Source organism: Leucoraja erinacea, chromosome 23, assembly GCF_028641065.1.
Source record: "Leucoraja erinacea ecotype New England chromosome 23, Leri_hhj_1, whole genome shotgun sequence".
In the NCBI taxonomy this organism is placed as follows: domain Eukaryota; kingdom Metazoa; phylum Chordata; class Chondrichthyes; order Rajiformes; family Rajidae; genus Leucoraja; species Leucoraja erinaceus.
This window is the reverse complement of record NC_073399.1, coordinates 33,392,149-33,417,892: the sequence shown is the minus strand read 5'-3', so window position 1 is coordinate 33,417,892 and position 25,744 is coordinate 33,392,149. Positions and strand designations below refer to the sequence as shown.

At 51.6% G+C, this 25,744-nt stretch overlaps 2 protein-coding genes across 2 annotated transcripts in view; one reads left to right on the top strand and one right to left on the bottom strand.

The window, feature by feature from the left end:
- The window catches only part of c23h17orf75 (chromosome 23 C17orf75 homolog), a 47,495-nt gene extending 33,865 nt beyond the window's left edge, over nucleotides 1–13,630 (top strand). The window contains exon 11 of the transcript XR_008725358.1: nucleotides 13,497–13,630. The gene's annotated coding sequence lies outside the window, so the exon portion shown is untranslated. The remainder of the gene's footprint in view (nucleotides 1–13,496) is intronic.
- Nucleotides 1–25,297, bottom strand: part of LOC129708386 (rhomboid-related protein 3-like) — a 31,694-nt gene extending 6,397 nt beyond the window's left edge. The window contains exons 1-8 of the mRNA XM_055654096.1: nucleotides 25,194–25,297; nucleotides 23,628–23,826; nucleotides 20,991–21,014; nucleotides 12,907–13,065; nucleotides 9,176–9,544; nucleotides 7,960–8,066; nucleotides 6,193–6,305; nucleotides 1,713–1,813 (exon numbers count right to left, since the gene is read on the bottom strand). Coding sequence (XP_055510071.1) covers nucleotides 1,713–1,813; nucleotides 6,193–6,305; nucleotides 7,960–8,066; nucleotides 9,176–9,544; nucleotides 12,907–13,065; nucleotides 20,991–21,014; nucleotides 23,628–23,720 — 966 coding nt within the window. The 5' untranslated portion in view covers nucleotides 23,721–23,826; nucleotides 25,194–25,297. The remainder of the gene's footprint in view (nucleotides 1–1,712; nucleotides 1,814–6,192; nucleotides 6,306–7,959; nucleotides 8,067–9,175; nucleotides 9,545–12,906; nucleotides 13,066–20,990; nucleotides 21,015–23,627; nucleotides 23,827–25,193) is intronic.
- Nucleotides 25,298–25,744: the final 447 nt, after the last annotated feature.

Below are 25,744 nucleotides of genomic sequence, written 5' to 3'. Positions count from 1 at the left end.
CTCACTCACTCACGCACAAGCAAGCACACCACCCACACACCCACCCTCACTTACGCTCACACTCACTCACACACACACACTCACTCACACACCCACCAACACATGCTCACTCACTCACACACACCCACCCTCACGTTTGTTCACATACTCACTCTCACACTCACACTAACACGCTCTCACACACACACACCCACAATCTCACTCATTCAGTTGCTCACACACACACACACACACGTTTGTTCACATACTCACTAACACGCTCTCACACACCCACCCACACCCACTGGGGCCGCTGTAGCCGACCATCACCGTGTTGCCGGGGGCCATCTCTAGGGTAACCTGTCAGCAGCTGCACACAAACCCTCAACTTGTTATCCTACAGCAAACTGACGTGTACGTTCCCGCGCCACCACAAAACCTGCCGCACGGAACAAGAGTTTGCTGCGGGCTGGATCAAATCTGGTGGCGGGCCATAGTTTGGACACCCCTGCTCCAAGCTAAGCTAAAGATTCAGGATGGACACAGGTCCATGCTGTACTGCTGCACTAATGTGGGATCAGAGTGGATGAGTCGTTGCTGGGGTCAGTGTGGATCCAGTGGGCCTATATCTGTGCTGTATCATACTACAACTATCAAATACAAACCCAGTTATTCTGTGGTACAAACCTCACTGGATTCTTTTAAAGGAAGCCCTCTATCTCCAATGGTGTACCAGGGGCCGGGGTCACAGTTTAAGAATAAAGGGTTGAACATTTAGGTGAGGAAGAACTTTTTCACTCAGAGGTGAACCTGTGGAATTCTCTGCCACAGAAGGCGTGGAGGCCAATCACTTGGTGTTTTCAAGAGAGTTAGATTTAGCTCTAAGGGCCAACGGAATCAAGGGATATGGGGAGAAGGCAGGGACGGGGTACTGATTTTGGATGATCAGTGATGAGCACATTGAATGGCGGTGCTGGCTCGAAGGGCCAAATGGCCTACCTTTGCACCTATTTTTCTGTGTTTTTAACTGACTGTTCGAAACGTCCGCCACAGCTCACTGTAACAAACATTAAACATGAAGCCACAGAGCTCAACGCAGTGAAATAGAGGCACAGGGAACTGCTGGAGATCTTGGATGTGGGAGTTTCTCATTGAGGCCCACGATTGATAATGAAAGGCCTGGATAGAGTGAATGTGGAGAGGATATTTCCATTAGTGGGAGAGTCTAGGACCAGAGGGCACAGTCTCAGAATAAAAGGACGTACCTTCAGAATGGAGATGAGGAGGAATTTCTTTAGCCAGCGAAAGAACTGTTTGTTGTGAGCAGCCTTTGTTTTGTTATTGGGGACACAGCATGGAAACAGGCCCTTTGGCCCATCAAATCCACGCCTACCATCCGTCGCCCATTCACACGAGTTCCGTGCTATCCCACTCATTTCCGACACACTAAGAACAATTTACAGAGGGCCAATTAACCTGCAAACCCCCACGTCTTTGGGATGCGGGAGGAAACCAGAGCACCTGGAGGAAACCCACGTGGCCACAGGGAGAACGTGCAAACTCCACACAGACAGCACAGTGCCTGCGGTCAGGATTGAACCGGGGTCTCTGGTGCGGTGAGGCGGCGGCTCTACCCGCTGCGCCACCGTGTCTCTGAGTCACTCTCTGATGCGGATCTTGAAAGCTACGCCCACCGGCCGTTTGGGGGCTGGCGTGCAGATGTGTCGTGTTACCATGGCGACGTTGGCCAGATGTGCAGAGACGAGGGCGTAGACTCCTCCAGAGGACCCGAATGCCGGGGCCGTCATGTCTGCTACCGATGTAGCCAGTGAACCTGAGGGGAGACGGGAGAGGGTCAGAACGCAGCCTCCAGCAGCCAAAGTCTCATTCAATTATGTGTAGGACTGCAGATGCTGGTTTACACCAAAGATTGACACAAAATGCTGGAGTGACTCAGCGGGTCAGCCAGCATCTCTGGAGAGAAGGAATGGGTGGAGACCTTTCATCAGACATTCAATGATCTTGTTTACGTTCAGGTTTATGGCTGTCCCGTGTACCGAGGTACAGTGAAAAGCTGTCCAAGCAGATCACATATTATACATAAATATAATCAAATGAACTCAAGTACCCAGAGGTAGATCAAAGGGGAAGATACAGAGTGCAGAATATAGTTCTCAGCATTGTAGCGCATCAGTTCCACAGACAAAGTCCAATGTCCGCAATGGGGTAGAGGTGAATCGGACAGTACCCTAGCTTATGGAAGGGCCGTTCAGAAGCCGGATAACAGAGGGGAAGAAGCTGTTCCTGAGTCTGGTGGTGCGCGCTTTCAAGCTTCTGTACCTTCTGCCGGACGGGAGCGGGGAGGAGGAGGAGGAATGACCGGGGTGGGACAGGGACAAGTCTGTGATGATGTCGGCTGCTTTCCCGAGGCAGCGTGAAGTGTAGATGGAGTCGATGGTGGGGAGTGTGGTGTGTGTGATGGACTGGGCTACATCTACAATGGTGGGGAGTGTGGTCTGTGTGATGGTGATGGACTGGGCTACATCTACAATGGTGGGGAGTGTGGTCTGGTCTGTGGGATGGACTGGGCTACATCTACAATGGTGGGGAGTGTGGTGTGTGTGATGGACTGGGCTACATCTACAATGGTGGGGAGTGTGGTCTGTGTGATGGACTGGGCTATATATAATGGTGGGGAGTGTGGTCTGTGGGATGGACTGGGCTATATATACAACTTTCTTGTGGAGGTTTCTTGAGCAGAGTTCTACCCAAATCAAGCCGTCCAAAGTGTACATATACTGTACATGATAAAGGGGACATCTCCATCTGGTTTGGGAACAGCTCTGCCCAGGACAGGAAGGCTCTGCAGAGAGTAGTGCGTTCGGCCGAACGCACTATGGGAACTACACTCATCCCACTGCAGGACCTATACACCAGGAGGTGCAGCAAGATAATGAAGGACCCCGACCACCCCAGCAACGGACTGTTCCAGCTGCTACGGTCAGGCAAACGTCTCTGCTGTCACGCTACGAAAAAAGAGAGGATGAGACGGAGTTTCTTCCCACAGGCCGTCAGGGACTGTAAACTCTTGTCTCACCAGAGACTCATTTACTGTTGTGCTGTGTCTTTTAATTTTTCTAAAATGTAAATACTGGTTCTGTTCTGTTGTGTTGTTCTGTTGTTTTGCACAATCCGCAGGCATTGCCACTTCCATTTCACTGCATTTCTTGTATGGGTATGTGACAAATTAAAATTGACTTGACCTGAAAGGGAATAATGTTTAGTGCAAGATAAATTCCGATTAAAGATAGTGGGAGACAAGTCCAAGACCACCTCTAATAGTTGAGATTTCACTGGAGTTAAGAAGGATGAGGGGGTATCTTATAGAGACATATAAAATTATAAAAGGACTGGACAAGCTAGATGCAGGAAAAAGGTTCCAAATGTTGGGCAAGTCCAGAACCAGGGGCCACAGTCTTATGCCCCTGTCCCACTTAGGAAACCTGAACGGAAACCTCTGGAGACTTTGCGCCTCACCCAAGGTTTCCGTGCGGTTCCCGGAGGTTTTTGTCAGTCTCCCTACCTGCTTCCACTACCTTCAACCTCTGGAAATCACCTGCAACCTCTGGGAACCGCACGGAAACCTTGGGTGGAGCGCAAAGTCTTAAAGAGGTTTCCGTTCAGGTTTCCTAAGTGGGACAGGGAGAATTTAGAATGAAGGGGAGGTCATTTAAGACTGAGGTGAGAAAAAGCTTTTTCACCCAGAGAGTTGCGAATTTATGAAATTCCCTGCCACAGAGGGCAGTGGAGGCCAAATCACTGGATGGATTTAAGAGAGAGTTAGACAGAGCTCTAGGGGCTAGTGGAGTCAAGGGATATGGGGAGAAGGCAGGCACGGGTTATTGATAGGGGACGATCAGCCGTGATCACAATGAATGGCGATGCTGGCTCAAAGGGCCGAATGGCCTCCTCCTGAACCTATTTTCTATGTTTCTACGTTTCTATTAGATAACACTGTCTAATACTTGAGATAAAACACTCTATAAATTCACCTTGTAAATTAATCAGTCATTAAATTTATTGAATTTGTACAAGATTACTGACTATGATCTGTGTGTCTTGGAGTGGGAGATTGCAACCTACACTTGGTCCGCCGGGTTTTGACTAATGCAATCAACCCGGCGTGCACAATCAAATAGAACAAGTTGTCCTACAACTTTAGGCTGTGCATGTCGTACGCAAGAAGATGTGTGTGAGGCACAGGAAGGAAGAGGTTAACGGCTCTGTGTCGGTACATATGACAATTAAACACTCTGGACTCTCCAGGTGCTGAAGCTAATCTATTTCTGTCACCTTACAACGCTGATTGAAAATCGACCACCTCGTCTGTTCCGACAGGCCGGGGACATGCAGGGTCTTTGCTGAGAGACCTTTATTGATAAATTGATGCAACTCGCTGGAGTGATGTGTCTGCTTCCTCCATTCACCATCGATCAGCAAGTGGATCAATGCAGGGACACCCAGGCCAGCACACAGTCTGCTCTCATTCCAAAACATTCACATGGAATTATATAAGGAGCAAGCAAACCATTGGGATTAACGGACACATATTGGTGGTATTTATACTGTGTGTGTGTGTGTGTGTGCGTGTGTATATGTGCGTGAATATGTGTGCGTTTATGTGCGTGTGTGTGTATGTGTGTGTGTGTGGGTGTGTGTATGTGTGTGTGTGCTGTGTGTGTGTGTGTGTGTGTTTTTGTTGTATGTGTGCGGTGTGTATGTGTGTGTGTGCGTGTGTTTGTGTGTGTGTGTGTGTGTGTGCTTGTGTGTGTGTGTGTGTGTGTGTGTGTGTGTGTGTGTGTGTGTGTGTGTGTGTGTGTGTATATGTGTGTGTGTGCATGTGTGTGTGTGTGCGTGTGTATGTGTGTGTGTGCGTGTGTATGTGCTTGTGTGTGTGTGTGTGTGGGTGTGTGTGTGTGTGCGTGTTTCCACTTTATTTTCTTGTTTATTATATTATTTACAGTGTACTATGTTTTGATATTGTGTTGTGCTGCTGCTAGTATGGATTTTCATCCTTCTATCTGAAACATACGACAATAAAACACTCGTGTTCTTAGTTTGGTTTAGTGATACAACGTGCAAACAGTCCCTTCGGCCCACCGCGTCCGTGCCGACCGACAATCAGCTTCTACACTAGTGTTATCCTACAGTCGGGACAATTTACAGAAGCCAATTAACCTACAAACCCGCACGTCTTTGGCATGTGGGAGGAAACCGCAGCATCCGGAGAAACCCCACGCAGAGTAACGCAGAACGTACAACCTCCGTACAGGCAGCAGCTGCAGTCCGGATCGAACCGGGGTCTCTGGCGCTGTGAGGCAGCAACTCTACCGCTGCACCACCAAGGCGTCTCAGCCCATAGGTTTTCTCCTCTTTCCCAACTTTCCCCTAGGTGAACCTGTGCTGTCCATCTCAACTGAATGTGGGCACGGTGGCGCAGCGGGTGGAGCCACTGCCTGACAGCACCAGAGACCCGGGTTTGATCCCCACCTCAGGTGCTGTCTGAGTGGAGCTTGCACGTTCTCCCTGTGACCACGTGGGTTTCCTCCGGGTGCTCTGGTTTCCTCCCACTTCCGAAAGATATGCAGGGTTCGTAGGTTAATTGGCCCTCTGTAAATTGTCCCCTAGTGTACAGGGAGTGGATGAGGTTGTGGGATAGCACAGAACTAGTGTGAACGGGACGATGAACGGTGGCGCAGCGGTAGAGTTGCTGCTTTACAGCGCCAGAGACCAGGGTTCGATCCTGACTACGGGTGCTGTCTGTACGGAGTTTAAACGTTCCCCACCGTGACCTGCGTAGGTTTTTCCCCCCCGAGATCTTCGGTTTCCTCCCACGACGTACAAGCTTGTTGGTTAATTTGCTTGGTGTACGTGTTAAACTTGCCCCTAGTGTGTGTAGGATAGTGTAAGTGTGCGGGGATCGCTGGTCGGAATGGTCTCGGTGGGCCGAAGGGCCTGTTTCCGCACCCGTATCTCTAAACTAAACCCTGGACTATGGAAGGATGGAGGGCGTGTTGCCGACCAGCAGTGCAGGGTCCCAGTCACCCACATCTGCTCCAGTTTCTGCGTTAAACTCTGGGTGAGTGCCGGAGACGTCGGAGCCAGGCCGAGCAGCAAATGTTGCCGCGCAACGGGACCCGCAATCCACGTTACCTGCCAGGGCTCCGGTGACGTAGATGAAGCCGATGCGGAGAGCGCCGTGAACCATCTCCAGCGGCACCCCCACCAGGAGCTGCAGCGTCACACTGAACCCCAGCTGCTCCACCCTGCAACACACAGGCCACTCAGTCAGTGTAGTTCCGCCTGCCTAAACACAGGCCTCCCCCGCACAGGCCTCACCCTGACAAACACAGGCCTCCCCCGCACCCGCCTCACCCTGACAAACACAGGCCTCCCCCGCACCCGCCTCACCCTGACAAACACAGGCCTCCCCCCGCACCCTGACAAACACAGCCCTCCCTCTCCCTAACACACGCCCAAACACAGGCCTCCCCCCCCCGCACAGGCCTCACCCTGACAAACACAGGCCTCCCCCGCACCCGCCTCACCCTGACAAACACAGGCCTCCCCCGCACCCGCCTCACCCTGCCTAAACACAGGCCCTCCCCCGCACACAGGCCTCACCCTGACAAACACAGGCCTCCCCCGCACCCGCCTCACCCTGACAAACACAGGCCTCCCCCCGCACCCTGACAAACACAGGCCTCATTCTCCCTAACAGAGGCCTAAACACAGGCCTCCCCCCCGCACAGGCCTCACCCTGACTAAACACAGGCCTCCCACGCACAGGCCTCAGGCCTGACAAACACAGGCCTCACCCGCACCCTGCACAGGCCTCCATCCTAAACACAGGCCTTATCCTCCAATACACACATCCCGCTTACTAACCAGGGGCCTTGTCCTGCTAAACATGGCCTCGCCTTCCCAAACACACCCATTGCCCTACCGATCACAGGCTAAAACCCAGGCTTCTCCCTGCTGAACAGGCCTCACCCTTTGCTAAATACACGCCTAACCAGCACCCTGCCAGGCCTCCCCCGCCCCCCTCCCCCTCCTAAACAGGCCTCCCCCGACGCCTAAGTTGAGCACACAGGCCTCCCCCCGCAGGGGGGCACCCTGACAAAACACAGGGGTGGGGGGTGGGCCTGTTGACAGGTCCCCCCGCACCCCCTCCACCCTGACAAACACAGGCCTGGGGGGCAGAGCCGACTGACAAACACAGGCCTCTCCCCCCACGCCTCACGAAGATGTAGCTGAGGTACCCCCGCACAGGCCTGTGTGACAAACACAGGCCTCCCCCCCGTAGCTGGGCCGGTAGACCAGCGGGCTCCACAGGTATGAACACAGGCTCCCCCTGCAGAACCTCACCCTTGTCACAGCACCCCCCCGCACCCGATAAAGACTGCAAACACAGGGACCCCAACACCTCTGCCTTGTTGTTTGTAAACACGTGTGGAGCATCGCCTGCACCCTGGAAACAGGGGGCCTCCCCCTTGCACAGGCCTCACCCTGAAGGGACACAGGGCTAAACACATGGCACAGGCCTCAGCCTGACAAACATAGGCCTCCCAGGGGGGGGGGGGGGGGGGGCCTCACCCGGGGGGGGGCACAGGGGTCCATCCTAAACACAGGCCTTATCCTCCCACAGGATTACTATCAGGGGGGGGTTCGGGGCAGAGCCAAACATGGCCCCCTTCCCAAACAGCAGATTGCCCTACCGATGTAAAACCGGGACATTCTCCCTCTGGACAGGCCTTGGTTTCCACTAGTGGGAGTCGGGTCACCAACGTTCGCCTCCCCCCTCCCAAATTTCCTACAAAGGGGACCCTAAATACGGGACAAATTCCCTGCTGGCAATTCGTTGACCGGGGGCCGTGGCTGGGTGACAGTGATGGTTGGCTCGGGTGAGGGACTACTCACACGTGCACGAAGCCCAGCCAGGCGATGCCAGCTGTGTGCGTAGCTGGGGCCCGGGCCGCTCCTCGTACGATTGGGTCGCACCTGCAAAGGCCTGTGCCCTGCCCGTACTAGATAAAGACAGCAACCTCCGACCCAACACTCTGTCTCCCTTTGACCCTAGTGGAGATCAAGCGGTCAAACGACGGGGGGGGGGGCGGTCCTTGTGTACGGTACAACCCAGATTAGCCCACAAACTGGGTGGGGGGGGGCTGGGGGGGGGGACAGTTGGCAACACTACTATTGGGAGAGTCTAGGACTAGACTCTAGCCCCAGAATTAAAGGGCGTTCCTTTAGAAAGGAGAGGAGGGGGAAATTTCTTTAGCCAGAGGGTGGTAAATCTGTGGAATTCATTGCCATTCATTGTACCAAGGACACAAAATGCTGGAGTAATTCAGCGGGTCAGGCCACATCTCTGGAGGACATGAATGGGTGACGTTTCGGGTCTGGACCCTTCCACAGATCCAGAGTCTGAAGAAGGGTCCCGACCTGAAACGTCACCTATTCCTTTCACTCCAGAGATGCTGCCTGACCCGCTGAGTTACTCCAGCATTTTGTGTCCTTGGTATAAAACCTGCATCTACAGTTCATAAGTTCATATGTGATAGTAGCAGAATTAGGCCAATCGAGTCTACTCTGCTGTTCAATCATGGCTGATGTATCTCTCCCTCCTAACCCCATTCTTCGTTGGGTTGGACTGGGGCTAGATGCAGGAATGATTGTTCCCGATGTTAGGGCAGTCCAGGACAAGGGGTCACAGCTTAAGGATAAGGGGGAAATCATTTAAAACCGAGATGAGAAGAAATTTTTTCACACAGAGAGTGGTGAATCTCTGGAATTGCCCTCATTGTACCAAGGACACAAAAGAGGAGTAGTTGAGGGGTCAGTTCATTGGCTATATTTAAGAGGGAGTTAGATGTGGCCCTTGTGGTCTGAAAAGGTTCCCGATCAGGGGGTCCTTCTCTCCAGAAGGCAGGTACGCTGATACTGAGTTGGATGTATCAGCCATGATCATTTGAATATGTGATAGTAGCAGAATTAGGCCAATCGGCCCATCAAGTCTACTCCGTTGTTCAATCATGGCTGATCTATCTCTAATTTCTATGTTTCTATTCTCCTGCCTTCTCCCCATAACCTCTGACACCCGCACTAATCAAGAATCTATCTATCTATCTCTGCTGTAAATATATCCACTGACGACCTTCTGTGGCAAAGAATTCCACAGATTCACCACCCTTGGATCATAGGTCAGCCACGAATGAATGGCAGAGCGGTCTCGATGGGCCGAATGGCCTGCTTCAGCTGCTACAGCGTGTGAACTTGCCTCCAGGAGGGTGATGGTGATGATGAACCAGGGCGGCGGGCAGCAGGTGTAAGTGTCGTAGTACCAGCGACGGTCTGCGTGTCGAGGCAGGGTCTCGTACGCCACGTGTCGGACTAGCCGCCGGCCCAGGCTCAGCCCCCGCTCCTCCAGCAGCGAGTCGGAGCCACCTCTCCCCTTCCCCCGCTGCACGGCACGGCGGAAACTGCTGGAGCGCTTGTTGCTCATCTGTGGTACAGCACGGAGACCATCATCAAAACCTCCTCCCTCCTCGATTGCTGCAACTCCCTTTACACTGGCATCAGCCAATCTTCCCTGTCCCGCCTGCAACTGGTCCAAAACGCCGCAGGGAGACTCCTGACGAGCACCCGAAAAAGGGACCACATCACCCCGATCCTGGCCTCTCTCCACTGGCTCCCTGTGCGGTTCCGAATACATTTCAAGCTCCTTCTTTCTGTCTACAAAGCCCTTATTGGGCTTGCCCCCACCTACATCAAAAGTCTGCTCACCCACCACACCACCTCCATGTCCCTCAGATCGGCCGACATGGGGTTACTGAACATCCCGCGGTCTAGGCATAAGCTCAGGGGCGCCCGCACCTTTGCGGTTGCAGCTCCTAGACTGTGGAACAGCATCCCTCTTCCCATCAGAACTGCCCCCTCCATCGACTCTTAAGTCGAGACTTAAAACTCATCTTTACTCTCATGCCATTCTTGACGTCCTCTGAAATATTTATGTATGTACTTACTCTATGAACCAATGTTGTATAACTTTAGTACCTCCACCAATGTAAAGCACTTTGGTCAACGAGAGTTGTTTTTTTAAATGTGCTATACAAATAAAAGTGACTCGACTTGAACTGCAGACGCTGATTTAAACCGAACGGCGACACAAAGTGTCGGAGTAACTCAGCCGGACAGGCAGCATCTCTGGAGAGAAGATATGGGTGACGTTTCGGGTCGAGCCCCTTCTCCAGGCTAATGCCAGGGGAGTGGGAGATGATACATAGATAAGGAAGGTCAAGGTGTGAAAACATAACAAAGGGAATGGAGACCAAGATGTAGAATAGATCATTGATAGTTGGGAGAAGGTAAGAACAAAGTAAACAGAGAACTCTGGCCGGAGAACTGGAAAGGGGGAGGGGATGGAGAGAGAGGGAAAGCAAGGGTTATTTGAAGTTAGAGAAGTCAATGTTCATACCGCTGGTGTGTAATCTATGAGGTGCTGCTCCTCCAATTTGCGCTGGGCCTCACTCTGACAATGGAGGAGGCCCAGGACAGAAAGGTCAGTGTGGGAATGGGAGGGGGAGTTGAAGTGTTTGGCCACTGGGAGATCATGTCCCAGCTACACTAGTCCCACCTGCCTGCGCTTGGTCCATAGCCCTCCAAACCTGTCCTATCCAAGTACCTGTCTAACTGTTTCTTAAACGTTGGGATAGTCCCAGCCTCAACTACCTCCTCTGGCAGCTTGTTCCATACACTCACCACCCATTGTGTGAAAAAAGTTACCCCTCAGATTCCTATTAAGTCCAGGGAGTTTATACATAGAATAACAGATTCCTTAGAGTCATGAACTGGAAACCAATCAAAGATTTTGGGAGTTTATATATAGAATAACTGATATCCAGGAAGAGTTACTGCTGGAATCTAATCAAGAAATTCAGAGGGTTTATATATAGAATCACAGATATCCAGGAATGACTCATATTTAGTTTAGTTTAGTGATACAGTATGGAAACATAGAAAAATAGGTGCAGGAGTAGGCCATTCGGCCATTCGAGCCGGCACTGCCAATCAATATGATCATGGCCCATCATCTAAAATCAGTGCCCTGTACCTGCTTTATCCCAGAGTTGCTGCCTTACAGCGAATGCATCGCCGGAGACCCGGGTTCGATCCCGACTACGGGTGCTTTGTACGGACTTTGTACGTTCTCCCCGTGACACGTGTAGGTTTTCTCCGAGATCTTCGGTTTCCTTCCACACTCCAAAGACGTGCAGGTTTGTAGGTTAATTGGCTTGGTAAATGTAAAAAATGTCCCTAGTGGGTGTAGCGTAGTGCTAACGTGCGGGGATTAGTTGGTCTAGATGGACCGAAGGGCCTGTTTCCGCGCTGTATCTCTGAACTAAACTAAACTAAGCAGCAATTGTGGAGATAATATAAAAGCAGAAACTGCTGGAAATATCTGGCAGGTCAGGCAGCATCTGTGGAAGTAGAGTTTACGGTGGCCACTAGCGCAGGAGCGGCCTGCAGGCTCAACATGCACATCCTGAACAGCACAGTGGCGCAGCAATAGAATTGCTGCCTTACAGCGCCAGAGACTCAGGTTTGATCCTGACCACAGGTACAGCCTGTGCTGAGTTTGCACGTCTCCCTGTGACCTAATTTGAGGAAGGACATTCTTGCTATTGAGGGAGTGCAGTATAGGTTCAGCGCAGGGACTGTCATATGTTGATAGAATGGAGCGGATGGGCTTGTATACTCTAGAGTTTAGAAGGATGAGAGGGAATTTTATTGAAACATGTAAGATTATTAAGGGTTTGGACACGCTAGAGGCAGGAAACGTGTTCCCGACATTGGGGGAGTCCAGAACCAGGGGCCACAGTTTAAGAATAAGGGGTAAGCCATTTAGAATGGAGATGAAGAAACACAGAGAGTTGTGAGTCTGTGGAATTCTCTGCCGTTGTGGAGGCCGGTTCTCTGGATACTTTCAAGAGAGAGGCAAGATAGGGCTCTTAAAGATAGCGGAGTCAGGGGATATGGGGAGAAGCAAGAACGGGGTTCTGATTGGGGATGATCAGCCATGATCACAGTGAACGTGGCTCGAAGGGCCAAATAGCCTACTCCTGACCTATTGTCTATTGTCTATTTCCCGCTTGGGTTTTCTCCGGGTGCTCCAGATTCCACAAAGACGTGCAGGTCTATAGGTCAATTGGCTTTGGTAAAGAATTGTCCCTGACGTGTGGGATAGAACTGGTGTGAACGGGTTGCTGATGGTCATAGAAACATAGAAAATAGTTGCAAGAGTAGGCCATTCAGCCCTTCAAGCCTGCACCGCCATTCAATATGATCATGGCTGATCATCCAACTCAGTATCCCGTACCTGCCTTCTCTCCATACCCCCTGATCCCTTTAGCCACAAGGTCCACATCTAACTCCCTCTTAAATATAGCCAATGAACTGACCTCAACTACCTTCCATGGCAGATAATTCCAGAGATTCACCACAAAATGTTTTTTCATCTTGGTCCTAAAAGACTTCCCCCTTATCCTTAAACTGTGACCCCTTGTTCTGGACTTCCCCAACATCGGGAACAATCTTCCTGCATCTAGCCTGTTCAGCCCCTTAAGAATTTTGTAAGTTTCTATAACATCCCCATTTAAAAAGTGGGGTTACATTAGCTACCCTCCAATCCTCAGGAACTACTCCAGAATCTAAAGAGTTTAGAAAAATTATCACTAATGCATCCACTATTTCTGGGGCTACTTCCTTAAGTATTCTGGGTCGGCACAGACTTAATGGGACAAAGGGCTTGTTTCTCTGAGGCTAAAGCTCAGCGTTTTCATCGCTCTGCCCGAGTCCGTCACTCACCAAGTTGACAAAGTCCTGGTAGCAGACCCTGCCCTGGGGGCTGTCATCAGCCAGGGCCAGCAGAACCTGCAGCTTGTGGGCCTCCAGCTCCGAGCCTCGAGACTGCAGGAGGCCACGGAATGCCTCCGTGCTGATGTAGCCCGTGTTGCCGGGGTCAAACTGCCGGCAGAGCAAAGCAAACAGAGGTCAAAGCACAGCAGAGATCCCCACTACAGCAGTGGCATGGCGGTGGATTCACCCGCCCTAGACCCTCTCCCCCTCCCCTGCCTACCCCACCCTTCTCCCTCCCCCCCCCCCCCTGCCTACCCCATCCCCTCCCCCCCCCCTCCCACTGATTCCTTAGGGCGGCACGGTGGCGCAGCAGTTCAGGTTAGTCTATTGTCCCGTGTAGCGAGGTACAGTGAAAAGCTTTTGTTGCGTGCTAACCAGTCAGCGGAAAGACAACACATGATTACAATCGAGCCGTTTACAGTGTACAGATACATGATAAGGGAATAACGTTTAGTGCAAGGTAAAGCCAGCAAAGTCCGATCAAGGATAGTCCAAGGGTCACCAATGAGGTTGATAGTGGATGAGACAATAGTTAATAGGTGCAGGAGTAGGCCATTCGGCCCTTCGAGCCAGCACCGCCATTCAATGTGATCATGGCTGATCATCCCCAATCAGTACCCTGTTCCTGCCTTCTCCCCATATCCCCTGACTCCGCTATCTCTAAGAGCCCGATCTAACTCTCTCTTGAAAGCATCCAGAGAACCTGCCTCCACCACCCTCCGAGGCAGAGAATTCCACAGACTCACCACTCTCTGTGAGAAAAAGTGTTTCCTCGTCTCCGTTCTACATGGCTTACTCCTTATTCTTAAACGGTGGACCCTGGTTCTGGACTCCCCCAACATCGGGAACATGTTTCCTGCCTCTAGCGTGTCCAAACCCTGAGGTAATGAGTTGCTTCCTCACAGCGCCAGAGACCCGGGTTCGATCCCCACCGTGGGTGCTGTCTGTGTGTTGAGTTTGTACCTTCTGCCCGTGACCTGCGTGGGTTTTCTCCGGGCGCTCCGGTTTCCTCCCACACTCCAAAGACGTGCGGGTTTGTCGTTTAATTAACCACCCCGTACACTATCCCACACACCGGGGGACAATTTGAACCCAAATAGCCTACAAACCCGCACGTCTTTGGAGTGTGGGAGGAAACCTGAGCTCCCGGAGAAAACCCACGCAGGTCACGGGGAGAAGGTACAAACTCTGTATAGACGGCACCCGTGGTCGGGATGGAACGTGGGTCTCTGGCGCTGTGAGGCAGCAACTCTATCGCTGCGCCACTTTAATGAATCGGAGGTGTGGGGGGGGGGTGGGGTGTATGTGTGCGGGGGGGGGGGGGTGAAGGGTGGATTTTGGGGTCACAGGAGCGGGCGGGCTGAAGCAACATGACAGCTCCCTTGGTCTACACCGCCCGGCAGCATAGCCCCGAGAGAGGTGGGTGTTGGGCACACGATGATGTGTGTCGACACCCGCAGCTTGTACCTGTGACTTCCACACACCTTCCCAGTGAAAGTGTGGCAGCTCGTTCACAAGTGTGTCGTTCACTCTGTGTAAAAATAACACCAGTGACTTGGCAGACTTAAGGGGGGGGGGTGTTTGTGAAACAGGGGCTCCTCATCCACTGACTCATCCCGGAGAGGGGCTGTGGGTGAGAGGTGGTCTCTTCCATCGAGTGGTACAGGATGGGGGAGAACTAGGGATCAGGACCCTTCTTCGGACCCTGGGACCAGACCCGAAATGTAACCCATCCGTGTCCTCCAGAGATGCAGCCTGACTGGCTGAGTTACTCCAGCACTCTGTGAAACGTCACCTATCCATGTTCTCCACAGATGCTGCCTGACCCACTGAGTTACTCCAGCACTCTGTGAAACGTCACCTATCCATGTTCTCCACAGATGGTGCCTGACCCGCTGAGTTAGTCCAGCACTCTGTGAAACGTCACCTATCCATGTTCTCCACAGATGCTGCCTGACCCGCTGAGTTTACTCCAGCACTCTGTGAAAACGTCACCTATGGAGCCACAGATGCTGCCTGACCCACTGAGTTATGGTGCAGCAGCATCTATGGAGCTAAGGAAATAGGCAATGTTTCGGGCCGAAACCCTTCTGGAAATAGGCAACGTTTCGGGCCGAAACCCTTCCGGGTTTCGGCCCGAAACGTTGCCTATTTCCTTAGCTCCATAGATGCTGCTGCACCCGCTGAGTTACTCCAGCACTCTGTGAAACGTCACCTATCCATGTTCCCCACAGATGCTGCCTGACCCGCTGAGTTACTCCAGCACTCTGTGAAACATCACCTATCCATGTTCTCCACAGATGCTGCCTGACCCGCTGAGTTACTCCAGCATTTTGTGTCTCATCTTCGGTGTAAACCAGCATCAACAGATCATAAGTGATGGGAGCAGAATTAGGCCATTCGGCCCATCACGTCTACTACACCATTCAATCAAGGCTGATCTATCTCTCCCTCTCAACCCCATTACCCTGCCGTCTCCCCATAACCCTCGACTCCCGTACTAATCAATAATCTCGACCGTAAAATTATCCATTGTCTTGGCCTCCACGGGTTTGTAGAAGATTTCCTCCTCTCTCCGACAAGAGTTCTGCAGCATCCTCTCCCGTTGCCCCCCCTCTGTGATTCTACATCTCTACATCACCATCTGTATCTCTCGTTTCCCTTTCCCCTGATTCTCAGTCTGGGGACCTTCCCCTTAATCATAGACAATAGGTGCAGGAGGAGGCCATTCAGCCCTTTGAGCCAGCACCGCCAGTCAATGTGATCATGGATGATACCCCCCAATCAGTACCCCGTTCCTGCCTTCTCCCCATATCCTCTGACTCCGCTATCTTGAAGAGCCCCATCCAGCTCTCTCTTGAAAGTATCCAGAGAACCGGCCTCCACAGACTCACAACTCTCTGAGAAAAAGTGTTTCCTCGTCTCCATTCTAAATGGCTTATTCCTTATTCTTAAACTGTGGCCCCTGGTTATGGACTCCCCCAACATCGGGAACATGTTTCCTGCCTCTAGCGTGTCCAAACCCTTAATAATTTTATATGTTTCAATGAGATTCCCTCTCAACCTTCTAAACTCCAGAGTGTACAAGCCCAGCCGCTCCATTCTCTCAGCATATGCCAGTCCCGCCATCCCGGGAATTAACCTTGTAAATCTACGCTGCACTCCCTGAATAGCAGGAATCTTCTGCATGCAACCCACAGTACACTCTGTCACACTCCCAGTCTGAAGAAGGGTCTCGACCTAAAACGTCACCTATTCCTTCGCTCCAGAGATGTTGCCGGACCCGCGGAGTTACTCCAGCACTTCGCTTTATCTGATCTTTAGTTTAGTTTAGTTTGGAGATACAGCGTGGAAACAGGCCCTTCGGCCCACCGAGTCCATGCCGACCAGCGATCCCCGCACGCTAAAACTACCCTACACACACTAGGGACAATTTACACTTATACCAAGCCAATTAAGCTACAAACCTGTATGTCTTTGGAGTTTGGGAGGAAACCGGAGCACCTGGAAAAAACCCACACAGGTCATGGGGAGAACGTGCAAACTCCGTACAGACAGCACCCGTAGTCGGGATCGAACCCGGGTCTCCGGCGCCACAAGCGCTGTAAGTCAGCGAAGCTACCGCTGCGCCACCGTGCCGCTCTGTTTGGAGATCATGCAAAGAAGTCGCTGTTCATTGTACTTCTGTACACGTGACAAAAACGAACCTAAAGCTAATCTACATCGAGCACCCAGAACCTACGGTTAATGTACAGGGAGGAACTGCAGATGTTGGTTTACACCGATGATAAACACAAAATGCTGGAGTAACTCAGCGGGGCAGCCAGCAACTCTGGAGAGAAGGAATGGGTGACGTTCCGGGTCGAGACCCTTCACAGTCTGAAGAAGGAAGGACATTCTTGCTATTGAGGGAGTGCAGCGCAGGTTCACAAGGTTAATTCCCGTGATGGCGGGACTGTCATACGCTGAGAGAATGGAGTGGCTGGGCTTGTACACTCTGGAATTTAGGATGAGGGGATCTTATTGAAATATGCAATTATTAAGGGTTTGGACACGCTAGAGGCAGGAAACATGTTCCCGATGTTGGGGGAGTCCAGAACCAGGGGCCACACAGTTTAAGAATAAGGAGTAAGCCATTTAGAACGGAGATGAGGAAACACTTCTTCACACAGAGAGTGGTGAGTCTGTGGAATTCTCTGCATCAGAGGGCGGTGGAGGCCAGTTCTCTGGATACTTTCAAGAGAGGGCAAGATGGGGCTCTTAAAGATAGCAGAGTCAGGGGATATGGGGAGAAGGCAGGAACGGGGTACTGATTGGGGAGGATCAGCCATGGTCACATTGAATGGCGGTGCTGGCTCGAAGGGCCGAATGTCTCGACCAGAAACGTCACCCATTCCTTCTCTCCAGAGATGCTGCCTGATGGTTAATGTTTGGAGGACTCAGGGTGGGGGGCTTTTGCACAGATAGTTTGTGGGATTGGACTGTGCAGAAAGGCTCCATTCATAAACCAGAACAAACAGCCCATCCCTCCCCGTTGCCCAGGGCAATGCCACAGCTGTGACCCGTGAGGTTGCTATGGTTTCACAATGGAGTGCGTTGGATTAAAGAGCCCCTCCCCTCTCTCCCATGGGGGGGGGGGGGGGGGGGGGGGGGGGGGGGGGGTGGACCTTGGGCTTTGAGTGCCAGTGTCCCGGGTGCTGGGGTCGGCCGTGTAGAAAACAGCGATTAACATTTGAATGGTTTGCCAAAACGACAGCGTGACCTCAAACAAGCATCTGATGAACGCAGATCACTCAACCCCAACAAATGACACAAAGTGCCGGGTAACTCAGTGGGACAGGCAGCATCTCTGGAGAGAAGGAATGGGTGACGTTTCGGGTCGAGACCCTTCTTCAGACCGAGAGTCAGGGGAGAGGGAAACAAGAAATATACAACACAGAAATTAAAGATATGCAACTGGACTGGGCTGGGCTGAACTGGGCTGGGCTGGACTGGGCTGGGCTGGGCTGGGCTGGGCTTGGCTTGGCTTGGCTTGGCTGGGTTTTGCTGGAGTGGACCTTCACTGGAGTTTAGAAGGGTGAGTGGCAGGGGGCAGGATCTTATAGAATCATTTAAAATTATAAAAGGACTGGACAAGCTAGATGCACGAAAAATGTTCCCAATGTTGGGCGAGTCCAGAACCAGGGGCCACAGTCTTAGAATAAAGGGGAGGTCATTTAAGACTGAGGTGGGAACAAACTTTTTCACCCAGAGAGTTATGAATTTATGGAATTCCCTGCCATAGAGGGCAGTGGAGGCCAAGTCACTGGATGGATTTAAGAGAGAGTTAGATGGAGCTCTGGGGGCTGGTGGAGTCAAGGGATATGGGGAGAAGGCAGGCACGGGTTATTGATAGGGGACGATCAGCCATGATCACTATGAATGGCGGTGCTGGCTCGAAGGGCCGAATGGCCTCCTGCTGCACCTATTTTCTATGTTTCTATGGACCAGACTGGGTTGGCTGGGTTGGGCTGGGCTGGGCTGGGTTGGGCTGGGCTGGGCTGGGCTGGGCTACATCTGTAGAAGTTGGTAAAACGTTGTTGACGGTCACGGTGGTGCAGCAGTAGAGTTGCTGCCTTTTACAGTGAATGCAGCGCCAGAGACCCGGGTTCGATCCTGACTACGGGCGCTGTCTGTACGGAGTTTGCACGTTCTCCCCGTGACCTGCGTGGGTTTTCTCCAGGTGCTTCGGTTTCCACCCACACTCCAAAGACGTGCAGGTTTGTAGGTTAATTGGCTTGGTGTCAATGTAAACTGTCCCTAGTGTGTGCAGGGTAGTGTTGATGTGCGGGGATCGCTGTGGAAGTGTTGCTGCTGCCTGTTTGGTCACAGGCTTGCGTCCTGCTATGGTTCACGCTGTGGCTTTGTATTCTTGTGAATAGCAAGTGAGAGGACTTGTGTTTGATGGGACAATGTGTCGAGGGGGAGAGGGATTGTATCGTTCTCAACCTCCTGCCCGCTGTACGGGTTGCAGCTGCTGTTTGCAAGGATGGCCTTGTCCAGCAGCCCTCATTATCCCCCCCCCCCCCCCCCCCCGCTCTATGGGGGGGGAGGGAAAGGGGGTCTGTACTCTGGAGCTAAGGCTCGGCTGAAACCCCCCCCCCAAACACTTATTTACAGTCGGGCGGAGAGCAGGGACAGCTGCCTGCAGATTGCGTCTCACAAACAATCACAGAGGCCGGCTTGTGTTGTGGAGCCTCCTCCCCCCCCACTCCCCTGCCTTTCCCCCTCCACACCTGCCCTCTCCACGCCCCTCTCCCCTCCCCCTCCCCCTCCCCCCCTCCCCCCACCCACCCACCCCACCATCGAGTGAGTCCAATCAATCATGGCTGATCTCTGCCTCCTAATGCCATTTTCTGGTTCAGTCAATTTTACTAGACTGGACCAGACTGGGTTGGGCTGGACTGGGTTGGGCTGGGCTGGACTGGACTGGGCTGGGCTGGGTTTTGCTAGACTGGACCAGACTGGATTGGGCTGGGTTGGGCTGGACTGGACCGGGCTGGACTCCCTTAGTTCAGTCATTCTTGAACAAGCTTCAGTGAATGAATATTTAGTTTATTGTCACGTGTGCCGAGGTACAGTGACGTTTTTTTGGGGGCGCTTACCAGTCAACGGAAAGATGATTCCAATCGAGCCGTCCACCGTGTACAGATACAGGATAAAGGGGAGAATGTTTAGTGCAAGATAAAGGCAGATTAAAGAGAGTCCGAAGGTCTCCAATGAGGTAGTCAGGGGTTGTGAGGTCAGGTCCGCTCTCCAGTTGGTGTTTGGCTGTGTTGTCCGTCTCTGACCCTCCCACCGCTGTTAGACTCCCATCAGCAGCTGCCCATCCCTGACCCAGCGACCAGGTTTTATGGACATCTGTGTCGGAAGGAACTGCAGATGCTGGTTTAAACCGCGAATACACACAAAATGCTGGCGTAACTCAGCGGACCAGGCGGCATCTCTGGAGAAAAAGAATAGGTGACTGAAGAAGGGTCTCGACTGGAAATGCCATCTATTCCTTTTCTCCAGAGATGCTGTCAGTTCCGCTGAGTTACTCCAGGCTTTTGTGTCTGCCTTCATGGACATTTGGACAGGTGCACGGAGACCAAAAGCTTGGATGGATATGCAGGCAAATGGGACCGGTGTGGATGGGTTGGCATGGACGGGTTGGGCCGAAGGGCCTGTTAATGCACAAGTGACCCCAACTGCCTCTGAACTGCAGATTTTCACCAGGTAAATATTACAGACCAATGTGTTCAGTTTTGGCCACCCCGCTATACACAAGGATGTTAATGAACTGGAATGAGCGCAGAGAAGATTTACGAAGGTGATTAGTTTAATTTGGAGATACAGCATGGAAACAGGCCCTTCGGCCCATCGAGTCCATGCCAACCATCCATCACCAATCAGGCAACAAAAGCTTTTCACTGTACCTCGATACACATGACACTGAACTGAACTGAATCCGTTCTCAATAGCTCTATAAGCAGAAGGTTCGTATATAGAATAACTGATTTCTGAGAATGAGTACTGACTGGAATCCAATCAAGAGATTGAGAGGGTTTATATATATATATATAGAATCACAAATATCCAGGAATGAGTAGTTCTTAGTTTAGTTTAGTTTAGAGATACAGCAGGGAAGCAGGCCCTTCAGCCCATCTAGTCCACCCTGACCAGCGATCACCCGTTCTAACTAGTTCGATGTTATCTCACTTTCTCATCCACTCGCCACACACTCTGGGCCAATTTACAGAGAGCCAATTATCCGCACGTCTTGGGATGTGGGGGGAAACTGGAGCACCCGGAGGAAACCCACGCGGTCACAGGGAGAACGTGCAAACTCCACACAGACAGCACCCCGAGGTCGGTATCGAACCCAGGTCTCTCCCTGTGTGGGTTTGTGTCAGCAACAGTTCAGGAGGGGGGACAGGGAATGGGATGGGCGGGGGGGGGGGGGGGGGGGGGGGGGGGGGGGGGGGAGGAAAAAAGGGATAAAAGACACTCACTTGGTCAAAGAGGACTTTCCAATGCTGCAGGAAAATGGAACGCCGGCAATCAGGAGAGGAGATAAAAACAGAATAAGGTTCAGTAGATGCATGGTATCCCTCTCTCTCTCACGCACAATGACACACACACACCAGGACACACGCACACACACACACCACGACACACACACCATGACACACACACACACCATGACACCACACACACACCATGACACACACACACACCATGACACACAACACACACACACATGACACGCACACACACCATGACACGCACACACACACCATGACACGCACACACACACCATGACACACACACACACACAATGACACACACACACAATGACACACACACACACGCCATGACACACACACCATGACACACACACACACACCATGACACACACACACACACCATGACACGCACACACACCATGACACGCACACACACACCATGACACACGCACACACACCATGACACGCACACACACCATGACACGCACACACACCATGACACGCACACACACACCATGACACGCACACACACACCATGACACGCGCACACACACACATGACACACACACACACATGACATGACACACACACACCATGACACACACACACACACCATGACACGCACACACAATGACACGCACACACACGCCATGACACACACACCATGACACACACACACACACACACACACACACACACCCATGACACACACACATCCAGGGGCGCATTAACCATTAAGCAGACTAAGCACGTGCTTAGGGCACCAGGGCCAAAGGGGGCACCACAAAGTTGGGAAAAGGGTGAAAAGAAAAAAAAACGAATGAAGATTTGTAAAAAATTCCTTATCTCCACTTTTTATGTAATTGTTGAAAAGTTAGAAACGGAAATGAGGAGACGAAAGGTGTCACTGAAATAGCAGACAGATTCTCTTGTCTGACAGATGTTCCTAATGCCACCCAACAAGGTGCTAATTCCCAATTATCAGAAAGTGAAAGGTACTCAAAGACTTGTCAGACACTCATTGATGTTTATCCAGATGACATGAACAACACTTTGTCTACAGAGCTTCAGCAGTTCCATTCATATGTTCTTCATAAGTTTAAAACAACCAAGAAAACATCTTTCACTCACATGGAACTTTACAACACAATTACAGAAGACAAAGTAGAGAGTGCCTTTCCAAATGATGAAATTGCCTTAAGAATATTTTTAACATTAATGGTCACCAGCTGCACAACAGAGAGGTCTTTCTCACAACTGAAACGTATTAAAAAACCCAAATAGATCAGTTATGCTTCAAGAAAGACTCGACTCACTGTGTATATTAATAATTCAAGCAGACATTTTGGGAAGTATTAATTTCGAGGATGTTATCAGTGATTTTGCGAAAATGAAATATAGAAAAATGCCTTTCAGGTCATGAATATTGGAACTTTGATACATTTAACTTGTGAAATATTAAAATAGATGTTGTGTTGCATTTTTGTAGAACTTTATGTAGCCCAAGCTTGGCTTAGTTTGTACAGTATATTGTGTTATCATATGAATACATTTTTGTACCGCTGCAACCTGCATTGTATACCTGGTCAGACATGTCAACAACTAAAATGGACTGGATCAGTGTGGAAAGGAGGGGGGCACCAAGATTGGTCAGTGCTTAGGGCACTAGTGAGCCTTAATCCGCCCCTGCACACACCATGGCACACACACACCATGACACACACACCATCACACACACACACACCATGACACACACACACCATGACACACACACACACACCATGACACACACACACACCATGACACACACACACACCATGACACACACACACACCATGACACACACACACACACCATCACACACACACACACACACACACACACACATCACACACACACACCACACACACACACCACACACACACACACACACACACACACACACACACCGTGACACACACACACACCATGACACACACACCATGACACACACACCATGACACACACACACCACACACACACACACCATGACACACACACCATGACACACACACACACACCATGACACACACACCATGACACACACACACACACACCACACACACACACACACACACATGACACACACACCATGACACACACACACACACACACACACACACACACCATGACACACACACCACACACACACCACACACACACAACAACACCATGACACACACACACACACCATCACACACACATCACACACACACCATGCCACACACACACACAAACCATCACACACACACACACCGTGACACACACACACACACACACCATGACACACACACCATGACACACACACACACCATGACACACACACCATGACACACACACACACACACCATGACACACACACACACACACCACACACACACACATGACACACACACCACACACACACACCATGACACACACATCATGACACACACACACACCATGACACACACACACACACACACACCATCACACACACACACACACACCATCACACACACACACACCGAGACTCTCTCTCTCACACACACATACACACACACACCATGACACACACACGCGCGCGCGAGTGCATGAACTCACATCCTCAGTGCCCAAGGGCATTCCCCGGCCGGTTCCCGCTTCCACTCCACGTTGTGGCCGCGGTTTCCCGCCTCGTCTCTCGCTCTCCTCCATCTCAGGCCCGGCCCGGCCCGGCCCGGCTCACCCACACTGGCGCCGGTCCATCCCCCGCCCCCCACACACCAGGCGGCGGAGAGAGTGTCAGAAGGAACTGCAGATGCTGGTTGAAACCAAAGAAAGACACAAAATGCTGGTGTAACTCAGCGGGACAGGCAGCATCTCAGGTCGAGACCCTTCTTCAGGTCAAAGATGATAGAGGCTCGTTAGTATCTTTGTTTCAGACTGGTTTGGGATCAGGGAAACGAGAGATATAGACGGAAGAACAACCAATGAAAGATATTGCAAACAAGTAATGATGATGAAGGAAACAGGCCATTGCAAACTGTTTATAGCAAAGATACTTCTATGATCCTTGGTTTGTAGGGTGAAAATGCAACTTGGGTGGGGGAGGGATAGAGAAAGGAAACTCTGGGCTTCAAGCTGCCCAAGCGAAATATGAAATACTGTTCCTCCAATTTGCGTTTAGCCTCACTCTTGACAGTGGAGGAGACTAAGGACGGAAAGGTCTGTGCAGGAATGGGAAGGAGAATTAAAGTGTCCAGCAACCGGGAGATCAGGTAGGTTCCCGATGGTGTTCCCGGCCCGGGACGCGGTCAGTTCACCAACAGTTTCCCAAACATGAAGCAAGGAACAACAAACAAACGGCCGCTGTTGACCCGAGAAACTTGGATCTGTATTAAAGTTGCGACGTTTGCAATCTCTTGGCAACTGGTCACACTCTGCCCCAAGGCACTGACCCTTCCTTCCCCTGGCTAGTAAACCCCCTCTCTCCCCAGTTAGTAACCCCTCTCCCCCCAGTTAGTAAACCCTCTCTCCCCAGTTAGTAAAACCCCTCTCTAGTAAAACCCCTCTCTCCCCAGTTAGTAACCCCTCTCTCCCCGGCTAGTAAAACCCCTCTCCCCGGCTAGTAAAACCCCTCTCTCCCCGGCTAGTGAACCCCCTCTCTCCCCCGCTATTAGTAATCCCCTCCCTCCCCGGCTAGCAAAAACCCCTCTCATCTCGGTTAGTAACTCCTCCCCCCCCCGGCTAGTAAAACCCATCTCTCCCCGGCTAGTAAAACCCCTCTCTCCCCAGTTAGTAAAACCCCTCTCTCCCCGGCTAGTAAACCCCCTCTCTCCCCAGTTAGTAAACCCCCTCTCTCCCCAGTTAGTACCCCCTCTCTCCCCAGTTAGTAACCCCTCTCTCCCCAGTTAGTAACCCCTCTCTCCCCAGTTAGTAAAACCCCTCTCATCTTGGTTAGTAACCCCTCTCTCCCCGCTCAGTAACCCCTCTCTCCCCGGCTAGTAAAAACCCCTCTCTCCCCGGTTAGTAACTCCTCTCTCCCCGGTTAGTAACCCCTCTCTCCCCAGTTAGTAACCCCTCTCTCCCCGGTTAGTAACCCCTCTCTCCCCAGTTAGTAACCCCTCTCTCCCCAGTTAGTTAACCCCAGCCAGGTTAGTGAAGAAGCCGACACTTGTCTGTACTCACTTTTCACTCCCCGAATCCGTTCCTCCTGTAGCGAAGAGGCGGCACTGTAGCTAATTGCTGTAACAATCTCTGCAGCAAATGAGCCGGGGAGAGAGGTCCCGTGTGAAACGCGCAGGTCTCTACACACCCTCTCTGAACTGGTACATCACCCTCCTCCCTCCCTCCCCCCACCCTTTCTGAATCAATTAAACCACAGCATCCCCCAACACACACACACACACTGAGAAGATGAGCGCACAGATTATCTGCCTGGACAATTGACATATTTTGTTTCCTCCAGCATCTGCTGCTCTCCCCACGGATAAAGCAAATGCAACGATATCGAACAGTCAGTCCATCACCGGGCACTCAAGGGTCCCGACCAGAGACGTCACCCAGTGGAAACAAGGAACCGCAGATGCTGGTTTAAACCAAAAATAGACCCAAAGACACAACAAAAAACGTGCCCTTCTCACGCGTAGACACAAACAAGCTGGAAGGTAGGCAAAAGTGCTGGAGAAACTCAGCGGGACAGGCAGCATCTCTGGAGGAAAAGGAACGGGTGATATTTC